This window comes from Aotus nancymaae, unplaced genomic scaffold (assembly GCF_030222135.1).
Source record: "Aotus nancymaae isolate 86718 unplaced genomic scaffold, 86718_ANA_hifiasm-v0.15.2.pri h1tg000015l_0, whole genome shotgun sequence".
Taxonomy (NCBI): Eukaryota; Metazoa; Chordata; class Mammalia; order Primates; family Aotidae; genus Aotus; species Aotus nancymaae.
In genome coordinates this window covers 5,295,129-5,313,106 of record NW_026988426.1, presented here as the reverse complement: position 1 = coordinate 5,313,106, position 17,978 = coordinate 5,295,129, and the positions used below count along the sequence as shown (strand labels likewise).

At 50.7% G+C, this 17,978-nt stretch overlaps 1 protein-coding gene across 1 annotated transcript in view; it reads left to right on the top strand.

Annotated features, from left to right (window-relative positions):
* The window catches only part of SDK1 (sidekick cell adhesion molecule 1), a 652,070-nt gene that overhangs the window by 520,447 nt on the left and 113,645 nt on the right, over nucleotides 1-17,978 (top strand). The window contains exons 26-27 of the mRNA XM_021675988.2: nucleotides 1,014-1,203; nucleotides 3,438-3,536. Of these exons, the coding sequence (XP_021531663.2) occupies nucleotides 1,014-1,203; nucleotides 3,438-3,536 (289 nt within the window). The remainder of the gene's footprint in view (nucleotides 1-1,013; nucleotides 1,204-3,437; nucleotides 3,537-17,978) is intronic.

The window sequence follows — 17,978 nt, the reverse complement described above, 5'->3', positions numbered from 1 at the left end:
TTGGGGTGGGGTCCCCTGGAGGAGAGCGGCCTGGGGTGGGGTGCCCTGGAGCAGAGCGGCCTGGGGTGGGGTGTCCTGGAGCAGAGCAACCTGGGGTGGGGTGCCCTCGAGCAGAGCAGCCTGGGGTGGGGTGCCCTCGAGCAGAGCGGCCTGCGGTGGGGTGCCCTGGAGCAGAGCGGCTTTGGGTGGGGTGCCCTGGAGCAAAGCGGCTTGGGGTGGGGTCTCCTGGAGCAGAGCGGCTTGGGGTGGGGTCCCCTGGAGGAGAGCGGCCTGGGGTGGGGTGCCCTGGAGGAGAGCGGCCTGGGGTGGGGTGCCCTGGAGGAGAGCGGCTTGGGGTGGGGTGCCCTGGAGCAGAGCGGCTTGGGGTGGGGTCCCCTGGAGGAGAGCGGCTTGGGGTGGGGTCCCCTGGAGGAGAGCAGCTTGGGGTGGGGTGCCCTGGAGGAGAGCAGCTTTGGGTGGAGTCCCCTGGAGGAGAGCGGCCTGGGGTGGGGTGCCCTGGAGGAGAGCAGCCTGGGGTGGGGTGCAGAGAAGCCTGGGGTGGGGTGCCTACAGCTTGTGCAGCTGCAGATGGCCCAAGGAGGCCGGAGCTCCCGTCTGTGTGAGGACAGCAGGTCTTCTGGGGCAGGAACCCAGCTTCCATGGCTGGGAAACCCAGTGGGCTGCTGGCTCCTGTGGCAGGAAGCAGAATGTGTCTGTATCCATCATCGAGTCCTTTGTTTTAGTGGCTGTGGTTGGCATGGCTGCAGTTGGGCGCTCAGACCATGCAAATTATGACCAGGCAGCAGACTCACCAAGCCGTGGACGCTAACTCAAGATCCCCTGGAGCATAGTCACTCTACAACCACCTTCCTCCCCCAACGCCAGTGGGTACAGATTAGCCTTGCAGGCAGCTGTCCTCAGGGACAAAGTACAGCTGGCTAGGCCTTGATTCATGACGGTGGCCTGCCCTATGCCACAGAGGTCCCTCCCGGCACCCGCCGCCTCATAACCCTCGTGCTGTGTCGATGCCGCAGATTCTGTTCCGGGCCAAAGACCTGGATGCGGAGCCCAGGAGTCACGTGGTGCGAGGGAACCACACGCAGTCGGCGCTGCTGGCAGGCCTGCGCAAGTTTGTGCTCTATGAGCTCCAGGTGCTGGCGTTCACCCGCATTGGGAACGGGGTCCCCAGCACGCCCCTCATCCTGGAGCGCACCAAGGATGACGGTATGTCCAGGCTTCGTGCCTTCGGGGGCCTCGCAGCCTCCCAGCTTGGCGTTTCCAATGCAAACAGTTTGGGTTGTTGTCACTTTTAACTTAATTTTCAAACCACTTTTCTTTTGCAGTTGAGGGAAACAAAACAAAATTGTTTTTCACTCGCTGAGCATTTATATGGCCAATTTCAGCCTGGAGTGGATTTTTACAGCCTAATTATGAACCTGTGCAGAGTTTTCCTCATAACTGCTGTGGGCAGTGCTGGGAACAGGCAGTAAAGGCTGGGGCCAGGCTGAGCTGTGGATGTGAGCTGTGGATGCTCCTCTCGGCCGGGGCTACACACACCCAGTGTAGTGCCCCCTTATCCAGCAACACAGCCCAGGACCCCTAGGGGATGCCTGAACTGCAGACAAGAGGGGACAACTATAGTTTAAAAAATCCACGGTGGGCCTCATGCCTTAATTCTCTTGGCACCGCCCCGGTCTCACCGTTTGCACTGCGAGAGATAATTAGAAGTTGTAGAAAACCCCGTGTTTGACGCCCCAAGGTCCCCAGATCCCCGTGTTTCCAGACCTGAATAACAAGCACGTCTTGCCAGCTTTGTTTTTATGGAAATCTAAATCATCCATAAATATGTTTTCCCGCTTTGCAGATGTCAAAGAGGTAAAGGTTAGCGCCGTTACATTTTCATTATTAAACAGACTGTAATGAATACGTCAGGGGGAGAAATACTGATCTCCCCCCGCAAAACACCCACCTTGGGGATCATCAGAAGCAGCTGAAAAAGTGAAACGATTGTAGGTTTCCTTAAGCATCTTTGCTAAGTAACTAACTTAGTCTGGAAATTCTCTTAACTGCTGAGTGGAAAGCACTCTCTCCAGGTGACTCAGAGAGCGCCATACCTGAGCTGAGCCCACCCTTGGGGAGAGAAAGGAGCCCTATGGAAGGTCTTGTCCATCCTTCCCTGACACAGGGTCTCAGGCTAGAGGGGGATCCAGGAGAGGAAGGGAATGTGGATGTTGTTTCTTTGCAAAGCGATCTGCAGCTCCAGTGCGGTGCATTCCAGGTTTCCCAAATGAAAGTAAAAAGGGGCATATTGGAAACTATGTCTAACACCAGGCCCGCTGCAGCTGCCCGTCTTGATGCACGCGTTGGTGAGTCCTGGAGTGCTGTTTCTTCCTCTCTCACAGCCCTCCTGTAGACTCGCCTTTCCTCCTCCTCATTCCAGTGTAATCCCAATAAACAGCCCAGGAGAGGGCTCAGGGGAGCGACGCTACTTAAGGCTGAGTCAATGTTTGCATATCTGTGACCTAGTCCTATTTGCAAGAGCCTGTGGCCTCCTTCAGATGTTTATTTCACCCCAGAATAGGTGTCATAACACACGTTCAAAATTCAAAATACTGTTTCCAGCTTCATAGCCAGGGGCAGAACTCAGAGGCCTAGAATGATGAACACACAGCCTTTTATTTTTGTATTGGTTGTCTCATACCCATTGCCTCTTATCTGGGAATCAATCAGTTATTAATTCCAACAAGAAGCTCTCATACTGGCCACACTTACTTGCCTGTACATTTAAGTAAATGTATTTTATGAGAGCTCTGACCCTATTATTGAGCAGCTCCACCACACCTAACTGCTTTTTGAATTATCGGTGCACCGAACCACATGCAAGAATTATTATATGCATTTGTGCACATCAACTCTTAATTTTCTAGGACGATGCGGGAGAGAGGTGGCATGCCTACAGGAAGAGTGATTGAGGATAAAGTCGTTGTTTCATCAGAAATTGTAACCTCTGTTAGAGTTGGGAGGAACTTCAGGCCACCTTATCTACCACCTGCTTTGCAGATGTCAAACCCAGTAAGGGGATCTGAGCTCAGATGAGGGAAATCTTCTCTCTCAACCTGATGTTTGCTCTCAGAGTCATTCAGCGACTGGTATGCTTGTTTCCCAGTATGCTGGTTACACTCACACTGTTCCTGGCATAGTTCAGGAGCCCTGCTTTTGAGTCATAGAAAGCAGACGGGCAGGGTTTAAAGTGAAGTGTTTTCTCAAGATCCTGAGGGAGCCATACTAGCCATGAGGTTCCAAAAGTTATTGGTCCAAAACTTCAGAGGGTTCTAAACCAACGACAGTATAGTCTGTGGTAGTTACTGTACACAGCTGGCCCTCACAATCCTGTATAACCTGTCACACACCCAAGAAACATGGTCTTGACATCTGAATCACTGTGGTTTTCCCTTCAGCCCCAGGCCCACCAGTGAGGCTCGTGTTCCCTGAAGTGAGACTCACCTCGGTGCGGATCGTGTGGCAACCTCCGGAGGAACCCAACGGCATTATCCTGGGTAAGGGAGCGGCGGTGGCCAGGAGTGGTGGCTCATGCCTGTAATCCCAGCATCTTGGGAGACTGAGGCAGGTGGATTGCTTGAGCCCAGGAGTTCAAGACCAACCTGGGCAACATTGTGAGACCCCATCTCTACCAAAAAAAAAAAAAAAAACCACTAAAAATATTAGCCAGCCATGGTGGCATGTGCCTGTAGTCCCAGCTACTTGGGAGGCTGAGGTGGGAGGATCAATTGAGCCCAGGAAGTTGAGGCTGCAGTGAGCCAAGATTGCATCACTGCACTCCAGCCTGAGAGAGAGTGCAAGACCCTATTCCCCAAAAAAGAAAAAGAAAAAGGAGTAATGGTGTTTGAAAGGAGAGAAACAACAGTCAGAATGATGTCTTCCCTGTTGGTTAGATATTTATGAGGTTAAAAGAAGGCTGTCTCCAGCAGCCTAGAGTTTTCTGAACTGAGGTGATCGTGGGCCTCTTGACTGTTTTCTGAGCTAGGTACTAAGGGTTTTTGGTATGGAATGAAATTTATGTTTTGTCAACCCGGAATTTCTTCCCTTCATTTGCGGTTCATGGCAATACCCTTTGTAATCAACCTTCCTTTCCTCTCTGAAGTACCCCGCTATTTTGATGTGTGTTTGGGAAATAGGCTAGTTTTTCATAGAAGATGCAGACTTGGAAACATCTTTCTCCCATGTTCCTGGAAACATCTTTCTGCTACAGCACTTGCACCCAGTCCTTGTAAGAAGCCGCTGAGATGAAGCACATGCCTTGGGTCCCAGGAAATTTGTTTACATTACAGCCAGCATACCAGCTCTGCTAACACTGATGAAAAGCCTTAATTTTTCCCAGTTCCCCAAAGCAGCAAATTATATTTTAAAATATCCCCAGTTCCTTTACTCATTCACCCTTTCACAGAGACAAATTAAGGACTTTGTGCTGGTGTGGTACACACAGTAGGGGGAGAGCAATGAATGAGGGCACACCTGTCCTCAAAATGCCCATGGTCCCGTAAGGGAGAAACATGGTGAGAATACAGTGAGATAAACAACCTGGAAAAGGTTTCATTCAATGCCTTACATACAGCTCCTTCTCTGTGGGGTCTTTGTGGGTGGAAGGCTCCTTTTGAGTGGGATATGGAGATAGGTGGTGGCCTTGGAAGAAGGGAAGAGGGGTGTCCACTCAGCCAAGACCGAGTGCTTTTAGCCTATGGGAGCATTGACAGCTCCAAGGGTAGAGATGGACGCTGGGCCAGGTCTTGAGCTGCTGTGAGTTCCCTGCTGTGCCCTGGAGAATGTGACCCTGGGACCTGGACATTTTAAACTGGCCTACTAGAGGCAAGGGCGGCAGGCACAGAACATTGCCCCAGCCCCAGGTTAGCTTTCAGGATATTGACCAAATTTTGACACACAGGAGACCCCTGATTCTGCTAGCCTGTGTTCTGGGTGATTTACGGTAAAGTTATAAACCCAAACTTACAAACAGGTGGTAAAACTCACCACTTTTGCCTGCATTTGATCTTGGGATTCTAATAGTTAGTTTGAAGAAAAACTTTCACATCTCTAAAAAAAAGTTTGGAGGCCTGTATTGAACGGCAGCAGGAATTCATCCAAGGACTTTGAGTGGGAAAGCAGCGCGATCAGATTTGCCTTTTAGGTAATAACTCTGGCAGCCTGAGAAGGGTGGACACAGAGTGAAATATTTATTGAGCTCTTGCTTCCCTGAGAGGGGGCCTGGAGCTTCCTAAGTCTTCTGCACAAAAAGGCTGTGGCCTATTTTCACTTTGCCTCTTCCTTTATGTGATTTCTGGAGTTGCTAGATAGAAGTGTTTGGCTCTGAGTACAGCATTTCTGAATTAGGTGACCTTTGGAATTGTGGGTTCCTGCTACTAAAATCTCAGATCAGCAGCCACAGCAGCCACTCTGGAGGTGAGCGTTTCAGGACCTGGACCAGCGGAGAGGGAGCTCCCAGCCACATCTGGTGCCTGCATCATGAGCCCAGTCTTGGGGTAGGAAATTGTCTGCCCAGCAGACAGCTGTGGTGAAGAGATTTGCAGGAGTCCCACCCAGGCAGGCCTCCACCTCAGCACAGCACCCAGGCTTCAGCCTTTTCTGGCACAAGCAGGGCTAATATCTGATTACGCGGGATCTGAACCCTGCATGCTGTAAAACAAGAAACATTGACAGAGGCACAGGAGTCCACAAGAACAGTGTTCCCCATGAAGAAGTAGGCTTGCCCCAGCTCCACCTCCACCTTGGCAGGGCCCCTGGCTCCCACTGCCAGCCTTGGTAGACCCTCCTGGCAAGTCCTCACTCTGTGGTCATCTCCGTCCACTCACTCTCACCTTACCAGGCTGCCACAAATCAGTTCTGGAGTGTGAAGGTGTGGGAGAGGTGCAGGAACAAAGCATGCGCTTCATCTGTGCTTCTCTCTTGCCATAGACTGACCTGTGCTCAGATTCTAGTGCTGTGATTTTGACCAAGCGCTTCCTTGCACATGTTGGGAGGCTCTGGCCTCAGCCGGCTCTAGGCCCAGCCCTCTGCCTGACACTCCTGCTTCTCCAGGGCCTCTGCTCTTCCTGAGGACTCATGCGGCTATCCTCTGTAGGCCCAGGTCCTCACTGTCCATCTTCCTACACGTGTCCACCTGGTCAGGCTTGTCCTCAGCACTCCCGCAGGCACAGCATGGGGCCTGCTGTCCAGTGAGCCGGTTAGCTGATTTTATCATCTGTCATTTACTTTTCAGAGTGTGTCTGACATTTGTTTTTCTGATGGCAAGAGTACTGTAAAATAATAATTGAAGCAACAATGAAATCCCATTTCACATTAACCATATTTGGAACCATAAGAAACTGTGATAATGCCAAGTTTACATGAGGATGTGGAGAAACAAGACCCGTACACTCTTGCTAGGAATGGGAGTTGGTGCGACCACTTTGGGGAGCGCTCTGGCAATACCCAGGAAAGGTGAGCGCGTTCACACTGCAACTCAGCAGCTCTGCACTTCCAGGCCTTCACCCTAGAAAAATTCTTGCCTGTGTGCACAAGGAGAAATGCACAAGGATATTCATTACAGCTTCATTTAAACAGCAGGAAAGAAAGCAGCTGTAGTCTGCAGTTAGATGGCATGAACCTTGGGGCTGCCTGCTTCTCTTTTCCCCTGTGTTTTAAACAGTGCATCGCTGGCAAGCAGGCTGGCAGCATGGGTAAGGATCTGACTGAGATCTCAGCCTGTGCTTATTAGCTGGGTGAATGTATGTGTGTTTCTTAGCTTTCCCATGCCTCAGTTTCCCCCTCCCTCACTGGTGAAATGAGTGGTACTTGGAACAGTGCCTGCCACATAGTAAATGCTGAGTAATGTTAGCTTCCATATCACATTGAATATTTCATCGTTTCCCTGGCACCAGCAGAGGCTAGAGGCTCTTTTAACTTGGGAGCTATTCATGTGCCTCCTGGATCACTGTGGGCTCAGCCTGGTCCTAGTGTTTACGTTGCATGCACCAGTGGTGTGCTGCTTTGATTTATTCTCTGTGACTCTGGTTGCTGAAGCAGATGGTTCTTGCTGACAAGAGAAAGAAAACTTAGAAGGCTGTTTGGGTTCTAGAGAGTTCCAAATGTGCGTAGAGAGGTGTGGACTTTGATTTGTGGTCATTGAAAGCACTGAAGCCCAGGTAAGGAGAAGGTGATCATTTAAATACTCTGAGCGCTCCAACCATGGCAGAACATTGCAGAATCACACAGCACCGTGTCTACCTGTGAGGCAGACAACCTCACGGCCCAGCCTCCTTTGCCTGTTGTGCAGCATTGGGTTGTAATTGTCATGCGTGTTGTCCGGGTATCCTGTCACCCGTGTGTCATTCCAGCCGGCACACTGAACCTCGGAGGCTGCAGGAAAGACGGGAAGACACTTCCTGCAAATTCAGATTGGTGTTCACGGGGGAGAAAGGAAACATCTTTTCACCTGACTCACTTTACATCCAGAGACCTTGAATCGGTGTTCCCACTCTGGCAGCTCAGCCTTCTGAGTACATAAACACCTCTGCCGCTCGAGCTTTTGTGATCTATATCAAAACATGTTCTTGCATTTCCAAAAGAGATTAACAGCATGAACCACCAGCAGGCGCCTAGAGGAGAAAACACTTGCTTATTTGCGTAAATATTTTACTGTGGAGCGCTTTTAGCATTTAGAACCTTTCTTGGGGAGGGTGGGGTTGGAGCCGCCTAAGTACAGACATCCCTCCCTCACCCACCAGCTGACTCCTCATGCCCTTGACTGCTATTACGCTAACATGATGATGTGTGAGCTCTTCAGATCCATGCGGGCCTGCCCTGGCCAGACACATGGGATGCTACACTGTCAGTGGGCCTCCTGCCCACAAGGGCCTAACATTTACCTTTAGCTTATTAGGAAGGGTGTGCGGGAATTCCACTGAGAATCAGGAGCTCTAGCGAGTATGATCCCTCTTTGGAAATTCAGCGTTTTGATCCCCATCTCTTGGATGGATAAGCTGTAAAACCCACGGGCCATGGCATCTAGGCTCGGCTAGTATGGGCCTCCTGGGGCAATTCAGCGGCATGTGGGTTCTCTGACCCATTCATGGGTGTTGGAGGGGGTGTCTTCCCAACTCACCCACTGACAGCAGCTGCAGAGAGATCAGCAGCACGAGCCCCTGATGGCCATGCTTTGAGGTCCTGAGCACTGGGGCCCCAGTGATGTCTCACTGAACAGCAACTCTCAGATTATGCCTTTTGTTTCCCAGGGAAATGCACAATTTATAAACGGTTTGCAATTAGCTGGGCACAGTGGCATGCACCTGTAATCCTGGTTACTCAGGAGGCTGAGCCATAAGAATCACTTGAACCCAGGAGGCAGAGTTTGCAGTGAGCCAAGATCGCACCACTGCACTCTAGCCCAGGCAACAGAGCAAGACTCTATCTCAAAGGCTTTGCAGCCACCTAAAACATTCAGACAGATGTCTGCACATTGCTCTGTGTGTAGTTCTATGGCATCAGTCTTCAGACTGGCCCGGAGCTGAGATGCCTGCGGGCTTCCAGTAACCAATCTCATCTCCTTAGTGTCTTGAGCACGAATGAGCACCTTCTTCTGTCTCGAGCAGTGGACAGTTCTGGAACTCATCTCATGCCTGTGGCTCAGTCCCTTTCTGGATTCTGATTGTCTAAATGTGTAGCACCTCCACTGTCTTCCAGGTGTATTCAGAAACCCACTCAGGCCTCTCACTTGATGTTTTTAATCTTCCATTTGGATCAACATGTCTCGTACTTGGCCTTGCTCCTTTTAATGCCTGTATTATCATAATTCAACCATAACCTTAAAAATAGGGCTATTTTACTGCTGCTATTGATTCAGCCTGTTCATTCTTCCCTCTCACATACCACTGTTCTGGCCTTGCATCACTAAAATTCAGCACGTAGGTGTTTCTGATCTCGCTGTAACTGTAATTACATAACTAGCCTTTTCCACGGAAACTCTCTTATCTCTGAACACCATCTATCATTATTCTCTAAAAATGCAAGGACTATTACTCAGCTGCTCCTTTGTGCCATTAATGTACAGGAATAAAAAGCTGTCTTCTTTTGTCCATCGAGTCTAGGACTTTTTAAACGTGTCGAGGTAAGATATAGCCATTCATCTTTATGTTCAGCAAACTGTGATGTGGGGACCAGATGATATTATCTTTATTTTAGGGCAAATAATAGGAAGGTACAAATAGAACCCAGAAGCCAAGGAATTTTCTTCCAGTGCCTAGGGAACCAGATCAGAGAGAAAAGAAGAACCCAGATTTCTGCAATTAGCAGTGGATGGTGTTGTGCGTTGCAATCTGCATATGTTATCTCACGGGGGCTTTGCCAGGGCTGCATCCTAAAGATCAGGGGAGGGGAGGGAAGGGCGACCCCACTGCAAACTCCCTGCTTCCTGCTTAGGCCTGGCAGCACCACTACACAGTGCACTATTTTTTTTTTAATATATTTTTTTGAGACAGAATTTCACTCTCTTGTTGCCCAGGCTAGAGTGCAATGGCGTGATCTTGGCTCACCACAACCTCCACCTCTCAGGTTCAAGCGATTCTCCTGTCTTGCCTCCCGAGTAGCTGAGATTACAGGCATGTGCCACCATGCCCAGCTAATTTTATGTTTTTAGTAGAGACAAAGTTTCACCATGTTGGTCAGGCTGGTCTCAAACTCCTGACCTCAAGTGATCCACCTGTCTTGACCTCCCAAAGTGCTGGTATTACGGCTGTGAGTCACCGCACCGGGCCACAGTTATTAAAACTCATGTTTCTAAAGGGAAAACATGTTTTGCCGTGTTGTGCACAAATCACAGAACGAAAAACCCATATTGAGTGTGGAAATCTGGGTTTGTTGAATACTCATTGCATAGCAAAATGATTACCAAAGGTTGGACACAGTGGCTCACGCCTGTAATCCCAGCACTTTGGGAGGCCAAGGCAGGCGGATCACCAGAGATCAGGAGTTTGAGACCAGCCTGACCAACATCGTGAAACCCTGTCTCTACTAAAAATACAAAAATTAGCTGGGCATGGTGATGAGTGCCTGTAATCCCAGCTACTTAGGAGGCTGAGGTAGGAGAATCGTTTGAACCCGGGAGGCAGAGATTGCAATGAGCTGAGATCGCACCATTACACTCCAGCCTGGGTGACAGAATGAGACTCAGTCTCAAAAAAAAAAGGAAAGAAAAAACTGATTGCAAAAAAAAAAGTCCCACACAGTTATCTCTGAGTGGTGGCATGGCCCTGCTGTGGATCAGCATGCTGCCACCCCAGCTTCCAGGCCACTACCTGGGACTCCGGCCAAGGGCTTTCTGTCACTGCCGGAGCCTGCTGGGTTTCAAGGACTGGGCCATACATTCAAGGGGTACCCCCAACAACCCTCAACGTACAGCTGAGAGATGGAGTGTGCACACTACAGCTCTCCCCTGTGTCATATGTCAGGGACGAGGCTAACAGGTCCTCCACCAGCCCCCCAGTGGGAGGAGCCCGGCCCCACAGCTCCTGCCCTGATACACACACATTCATCAGCTTCCTTCTTCTCCATCTCACTTCTCTACCCACCTCCTCTTTCCTGGGGTGACCCCCCAAACCATCACTTGCACTCCCGTCCTGGCCTCCGGGTATGCTCCTGGGGCACCTACCGTAGGGCCAAAGGAGATTTCATGGGGCTTTGTTTTTTCCTGCTTTTTTGGATGGCTTTTATAAAAAGGAAACAATTATGTGTGTGTATATATGTGTGTATGTGTATACAGCCACAACTATATGTATGTATGTATATATATGTATGTACATATGTGTATGTATTTATATATGATATGTATGTGTGTTTGTATATATTTTTCAAGATATATATATTTTTTTCAGATATATATAAAATCTTGAAAAGCTGAAGCTCTAGGAGTGCTACGGGACTGAGGGGCTGAGAGAGCTTTAGCACCACATCACAGGGCCTCACCCCACACGGTCTAGGCTGTCTTGGAGCTGGGTGGAGCCCTTGGGACTCATGCAGAAAGAGTCCATCAATGAAAAGGATCTTGTACTGGGGCAGGGCCCCAGGCCTCTCTGAAAAGCAAGCCCCGCCGTCCTGCCATGAGCCTATTCATCGTGCACCTCAAGGCCAGCTCTGCAAACAGTGACCCCCACCAGTTCCACGGAAGTGTGACATCCAGAGTGCCTTGTCCCCTTGCCACCACTTCCCTGGGAGCACACGGGTTCCCTTCCTTGTGCTCCAGCTGCTGCAGACAGCAGCACTGCTTCTGCGGGTCCTCTCTGCGGCTCCGTTCCACCCCAGCCTGCACCTGGCAGGTTGCTTGTCCCCCTCTCAGATCTGGTGGTTTTGCCTCCGGTGCCCGCTACATAGGGCTCTCCTTGGCCCACCTTGACCAACCTCTTACTTGATGCTACTTCCCAAGGCTTTTCCAGAGGGCTCCATTTATTTGACATTTTCTGAAACAATCCGCCTTCCCAGATGGCCACCACATGCTGGAGGTACGGCTCTATGGCTGGGCCCAAGGGGTCCCCTGACCCCACGATGCGGGGCTGATTTTAGTTGTTGTGCCATTTCCCCCACCCTGTGACAGGCACCTTCAGAATATCCTGCTGAGTGACTTTCTCTGAATTGCTTTCTATTTTTTCTCTCTTTTCTTTAATCATCAGAATCCTATCATATCGCAGCAGTAGGGAGCTGAGGCCAACAGCAGGGTATCCTGGGAAGAGCTGGGGCTCAATGCTGAAGGACCCCAGCCCTGCCCTGTTCACTATGTGCTCAGGGGCACCCCAGCCCCTCCTTGCCTGCAGATGTGAAGTGGAAACAGAAATATCTACCTGGGGAATGTCATGAAGTCTTAATATGGTAGCTATAAAGTGCCTGGAATATAGAGGCCCCTAATAAGCTGTGGCTCCATTTTTAAAAATGAAGGCTGGTTGCAATAGCTCATGCCTATAATCCCAGCACTTTTGGAGACCAAGGCAGGCGGATCACCTGAGGTTGGGAGTTCGAGACCAGCCTGACCAACATAGAGAAACCCCATCTCTACTAAAAATACAAAATTAGCCAGTCATGGTGGCAGGTGCCTGTAATCCCAGCTACTCAGGCAGCTGAGGCAGGAGAATCCCTTCAACCTAGGAGGCAGAGGTTATGATGAACAAGATGGAGCCATTGCACTCCAGCCTGGGCAACAAGACCAAAACTCTGTCTCAAAAAAAAAAAAACATTAATAGAGATCAGACACAGTGGGTCACACCTGCAACCCCAGCACTTAGGGAGGCCGAGGCAGAAGGATTGCTTGAGCCCAGGAGTTTGAGACCAGCCTGGGCAACATAGGGAGACCCCATCTCTGTTTTGAATTTTAAAAAATGATTAATAGCAAGACATGAGAACTGAGAGGCAGAGGTTAGAACTTGCCTGAGGGCTGGGTCAGAACTCAGGTCTCCTGGCTCCCTGCTGTCCAGTCAGGAGCTTCTGAGACAGAGGCAACAACCACACATGAGAACCTACAAATCCAAGGCAGTGTATCCTCCAAGGTAGGGGAGGTGAGGCCTACTCGGGCAGTAAAGGGGTGAGTGATGACCACGTGATGGAAGCCAGTGTAGTCTGTGACATGGCCAAGGGCAAGGCTCACCCTAGGGAGGATGGAAGAGTCAGGTGGGGTGATTGATAGAAAGGAGGGTCTGTAAGCAGACCTCAGACAGCTTGGCAGGAAGAAACCAGTTCCCACATAATCCCCAAATCCTATGATCCACAAGACGTGCTTTTGAACAACATCTTCATTTCATCTCAGGATTACTACCTCTAGCAATGGAATAATCTTAGCAGAGATAAAACATGGTAAAACAGTAAAGATTAAACAGTAATGAAAACACATCTGTAACCATGTCCTGCTCCTAAAAGTAAATAATAACCTCATTAATTCAGACATAGTCACTGAAAGGTAATTTGGATTTTGAATGAGAAGTCTTAATCACACCCAACTCTCCAACATGTTAAGTAACAAATTAAGGGAACTTAGGCAGGCTGGTGGAATCTGCAGGAAAGGTGCGTTCCTGGCCATCAGGGACGCCAGGTAATTCCCTTGTTAATCGTATAGCAGGGCCAGGCCTCCAAGCGTCTTCCATCTGGGGCTTTCTCCTTGCTATTAGGGATAGGCATGTTTTTTTACACTGCAAAAAAGAAATCTGTTCAGCCGCTGTGCAAAATCAGTCCACCTCATCAGTGTGGATGGAGGGAGCTGACTGAAACCCACACATACATACTTCAGTCTGTTTTTAACAAAAATGGTTTCTGCTGCTTTAGGGAAAGATTCATATCTCTTCAACTCTAGGAACGAGGTTCAAATGCCTGGACTTACGCCAGGCTGCACATCATTCTTCATGTTTTTAGTTTGGGGTTTTTTTGTTGTTTGTTTTTCCTGGAGACAGAGTCTTGCTCTGTCACCCAGGCTGGAGTGCAGTGACGTGATCTCAGCTCACTGCAACCTCCACCTCTGGAGTTCATGCAATTCTCCTGCCCCAGCCTCCTGACGGGGTTTCACCACATTGCCCAGGCTAGTCTTGAACTCCTGACCTCAAGTGATCTACCCACCTCGGCCTCCCAAAGTGCTGGTAATACAGGCATGAGCCACCACGCCTGGCCCATTCTTGATGTTTTTCAAGTGTTGTGTTTGATCAGATTCTTATTGGCAATTCTTATTGCCAGTGTGGTCTTTTGTTTTATTATAAAGTGTGGCTTGACTTTGCAAAGTATCTTTCTTTAGTTTAAAACTATGCACGGGATGGTGGCATTGGACCGAGATCACCTGCTTTCTCGGCCAGAAATTCTGAGCCCATTCTTCTGGCCTTAGAATGCTTTGGCCTCTGTATGTGCCCTGAAATCCTGGTGGCAGCACTGCCAGATGCAGAGGTCAGCTGTGTCCCCAGCCTTGATCTCCCTGTGTGCCCCTTTACCCACTACTGAAATGGGCCTTGCTCTTCACCCACAGCCCCTGGTTACACAGTGAAGTGCAAACACTCCATGTCACAACAACATACAAATAATGAAATGACTCACAAAGCCAGGGTGCATCTATGGGGAAGGTCTGAGGTCATGTGAACATTGCTTTACATATCTCTTATAGCAGTGGGCGAGTGTCAAAAGGTATCATTCAGCATTAGTTCATAAATCAGATAATAACAATATAAATGTATTTAAAAGTGTAAAGGTTAGAGCCAGGCACAGTGGCTCAGACGTGTGGTCCCATCTACTCAGGAGGCTGAGGCAGGAGGATCGCTTGAGCCCAAGACTAGCTGCTACAAGTGAGCTGTGATCATGCCACCACACTCCAGCCTGGGCAATGGAGCAAGACCCTATCTCAAAAAACAAACAAACAAAAAACTATAAATGTAACTACTAGGAGAAAGAAAAACAATAACATAACCAAAACTGTGTGACAGGCAGAGTCTGGGTGAGAGAGCATGGTAGTCCCTAGCAAGGCTGCAATAGCTACTGTCCACAGAAGCCAAGGCTTGAGTAAATTGCATACATAGAAACTTTAAGGGAAGTATTAGAAGAACCAAAACCATGAGAAATCTTCCAAAGGATCCAAGAGGAGAGCAGGCATCCTCACAGGTGGGCACCGACCGGGGAGGAGTCCGTGAGAAAAGCCAAGGGCAGGATGGGAGGCCTGGGATGCCAAAGTGTGGTTTCTCTTTGCAAAGTATCTTTCTTTAGTTTAAAAATATGCACGGATGGTGGCATTGGACCGAGATCACCTGCTTTTTGTGCCAGTCGCAGACTGACTTTTCCCTGGTGGTTGTGGGGAAGTAGGAGTCATTTCCAACTTCCCAAACAGGGATGTTTCCATATCCTTAACTCTCCTTCAGAAATAATGCAAGAAACCAGTGATCGCACCTGTTTACAAGAGACAGGCTGGAGGGACACATGCTTTGCACTCTCTTTATTTTTATTTTATTTATTTATTTATTTATTTATTTATTTTTGAGACAGAGTCTCACTCTTGTTGCCCAGGCTGGAGTGCAGTGGCGTGATTTCAGCTTACTGCAACCTCCACCTCCCAGGTTCAAGCAATTCTCCTGCTTCAGCCTCTCAAGTAGCTGGGATTACAGGTCCTTGCCACTATGCCTGGCTAATTTTTTTTTCTTTTTTTTATTTCTTTTTTTTGAGATGGAGTCTTGCTCTGTCACCCAGGGTGGAGTCCAGTGGTGCAATCTTGGCTCACCACAACCTCCGCCTTCCAGGTTCAAGTGATTCTCCTGCCTCAGCCTCTTGAGTAGCTGGGATTACAGGCACGTGCCACCACGCCCAGCTAATTCCTGTATTTTTATGAGAGATGGGTTTTCACCATGTTGGTCAGGCTGGTCTCAAACTCCTAACCTCGTGATCTGCCCACCTCAGCCTCTCAAAGTGCTGGAATTACAGGAGGAGTGAGCCACCATGCCCAGCTAATTTTTGTATTTTTAGCACAGGCAGGGTTTCACCATGTTGGCCAGACTGGTCTTGAACTCCTGACCTCAAGTGATTCATCCTCCTCAGCCTCCCAAAGTGCTGGGATTACAGCCATGAGCCACTGCACCCGGCCACTTTGCACTCTTTACTCGACACTTTTGCATGATTTTTGAGCCATGTGAATATTATCCAACTCAAGAAATCATAACAGAATATTGAATGCCTTTAAACAATATGTAACTTAAGCCTAGAAGGCTTCCAATATGAATATTGATTCTGTGGCAAGAGGTGCTGTTTCCAGGCAGAAGGCAGCTGCCAGAGGCCTTAGAATTAGGGTTGTTCTCCTGGCTCTGAGGATGCAGAACACTGTTGGGGAATTTTTGCTTCAAGGGGGAACTCCAGCCCAGGGGCTCCTGCTCTGTGGCCTGCTCAGTGCTGAGCATGCACCGTAGGTAGCTAACTCCATCAGGCATTGCAAAGTTGGGGGTGTTGCTCCTGTGTGATGACCAGTCCTGGTCCCCCTCTTCAGGGCTGGGCTGGAGGCTTGGCCATGTCTGTTCTGTGCCCCTGTGCTGCCTCTGGTGGGTGTTCACCAACCTGTTCTGGAACTGCAGGGCCTACAGCGCCAACCCCGCATCGGTGCCTGTGGACAGGTCCTGGGAACAAAATTCCATGGAGGCTGTGTGAGGAATGATAGCTCTGTGGTCATACCGGCCGCCACAGGGCGATGGACCGCTAGGGAAGGTGTCCTGCTGGCTGGAGGAGAAGTAGTGACTGCGATTATTTTTTAATAACATTAAAGCCAGGAGCAACCAGGCATGGCTGTGCCAGCCAGGTCATCACCATCATGAGCCCCCAGAGCACTGCCGGCCTCCCGTGAGGCACCCTGTAGTCCAGCAAACAGGCTTGGAGAGGTCACATTGCTGGTCCTTGGTCACACAGTGAATGATTCGCAGAGCGGGATTCCAGCCCAGAGGTGCTCCCCCAAAGATGTGTCCTCCCTTTGAGGGGCCACTGGCTTCTGTTGGAGAGGACACTTCTGTGTGGTGGGCCCTGGGGTGTGTGGGCCCGAGGAACTGAGACCTGGCGAGGGGATGCTCTCCCTTTGCCCACAGATCAGCGTGGGTGTTTACTTCTCCCAGGAAGAGTAGGCTTGTGGGGCTTCAGCCCAGCTCCCTCATCACTTTCTCACGGGGGATCCCTCTCTGAGCTTCACAGCCTCGTCCTCATTGTATGCTTCCCGACAAGCCTGCGGTGAGGTCTGGCATGGGAAACGCTGCAGGGATACAGCAGGGTCCCTGCCTGGATGTGCCCGGCAGTGTAGCTGCTGTAGCAATGCTCTCCTCAGCATCAGGGTGCAGGGCAGCCAGGATCCTGGAAGCCTCAGACTGGGCTCCCATTGTGTGCACATGGCAGACTCCCTACTCTCACTTCGAAGGGGTGGGGTGCAGGTGGGGGGAAGGGAGGCCTGGGGGAAGAGCTGGCCCTCTCCCTACTTTCACTACACAGGGGTGGGGGGAAGGGAAGGCCTGGGGGAAGAGCTGGCCCTCTTCCCTACTCTCACTATGCAGGGGTTGGGGGAAGGGGAGGCCTGGGGGAAGAGCTGGCCCTCTCCCTACTCTCACTATACAGGGGTGGGGGGAAGGGAAGGCCTGGGGGAAGAGCTGGCCCTCTCCCTACTCTCACTACGCAGGGGTGGGGGGAAGGGGAGGCCTAGGGGAAGAGCTGGCCCTCTCCCTACTCTCACTACACAGGGGTGAGGGGAAGGGAAGGCCTGAGGGAAGAGCTGGCCCTCTCCCTACTCTCACTACGCAGGGGTTGGGGGAAGGGGAGGCCTGGGGGAAGAGCTGGCCCTCTCCCTACTCTCACTACACAGGGGTGGGGGGAAGGGAAGGCCTGGGGGAAGAGCTGGCCCTCTCCCTACTCTCACTACACAGGGGTTGGGGGAAGGGAAGGCCTGGGGGAAGAGCTGGCCCTCTCCCTACTCTCACTACACAGGGGTGAAGGGAAGGGAAGGCCTGGGGGAAGAGCTGGCCCTCTCCCTACTCTCACTACACAGGGGTGGGGGAAATGGGAGGCCTGGGGGAAGAGCTGGCCCTCTCCCTACTCTCACTACACAGGGGTGGGGGAAATGGGAGGCCTGGGGGAAGAGCTGGCCCTCTCCCTACTGTCACTATACAGAGGTGGGGAGAAGGGGAGGCCTAGGGGAAGAGCTGGCCGCCATCTCTATGCTGCCTTCGGTATTTCAGTGACTGGGAAGGAACAGCGTTCTAGCAGGGATACCCTTGCCAGAGGCCTAAGGCCAGCAGGGCCACATCCAGGAAGTCTCAGGACACCTGGTCCCCATTGTGGAGGAGGACAGCCTGTCTGTTGGAGGCGAGGCAGTGGCTGTGATGGCCACTCTGGGGACCTAAGTTCAGGGTCCTGCAGACACCTGGGCTTGGGCCTAGAGGTGGCGGCACCATGGACAGGACAGGGCGTGT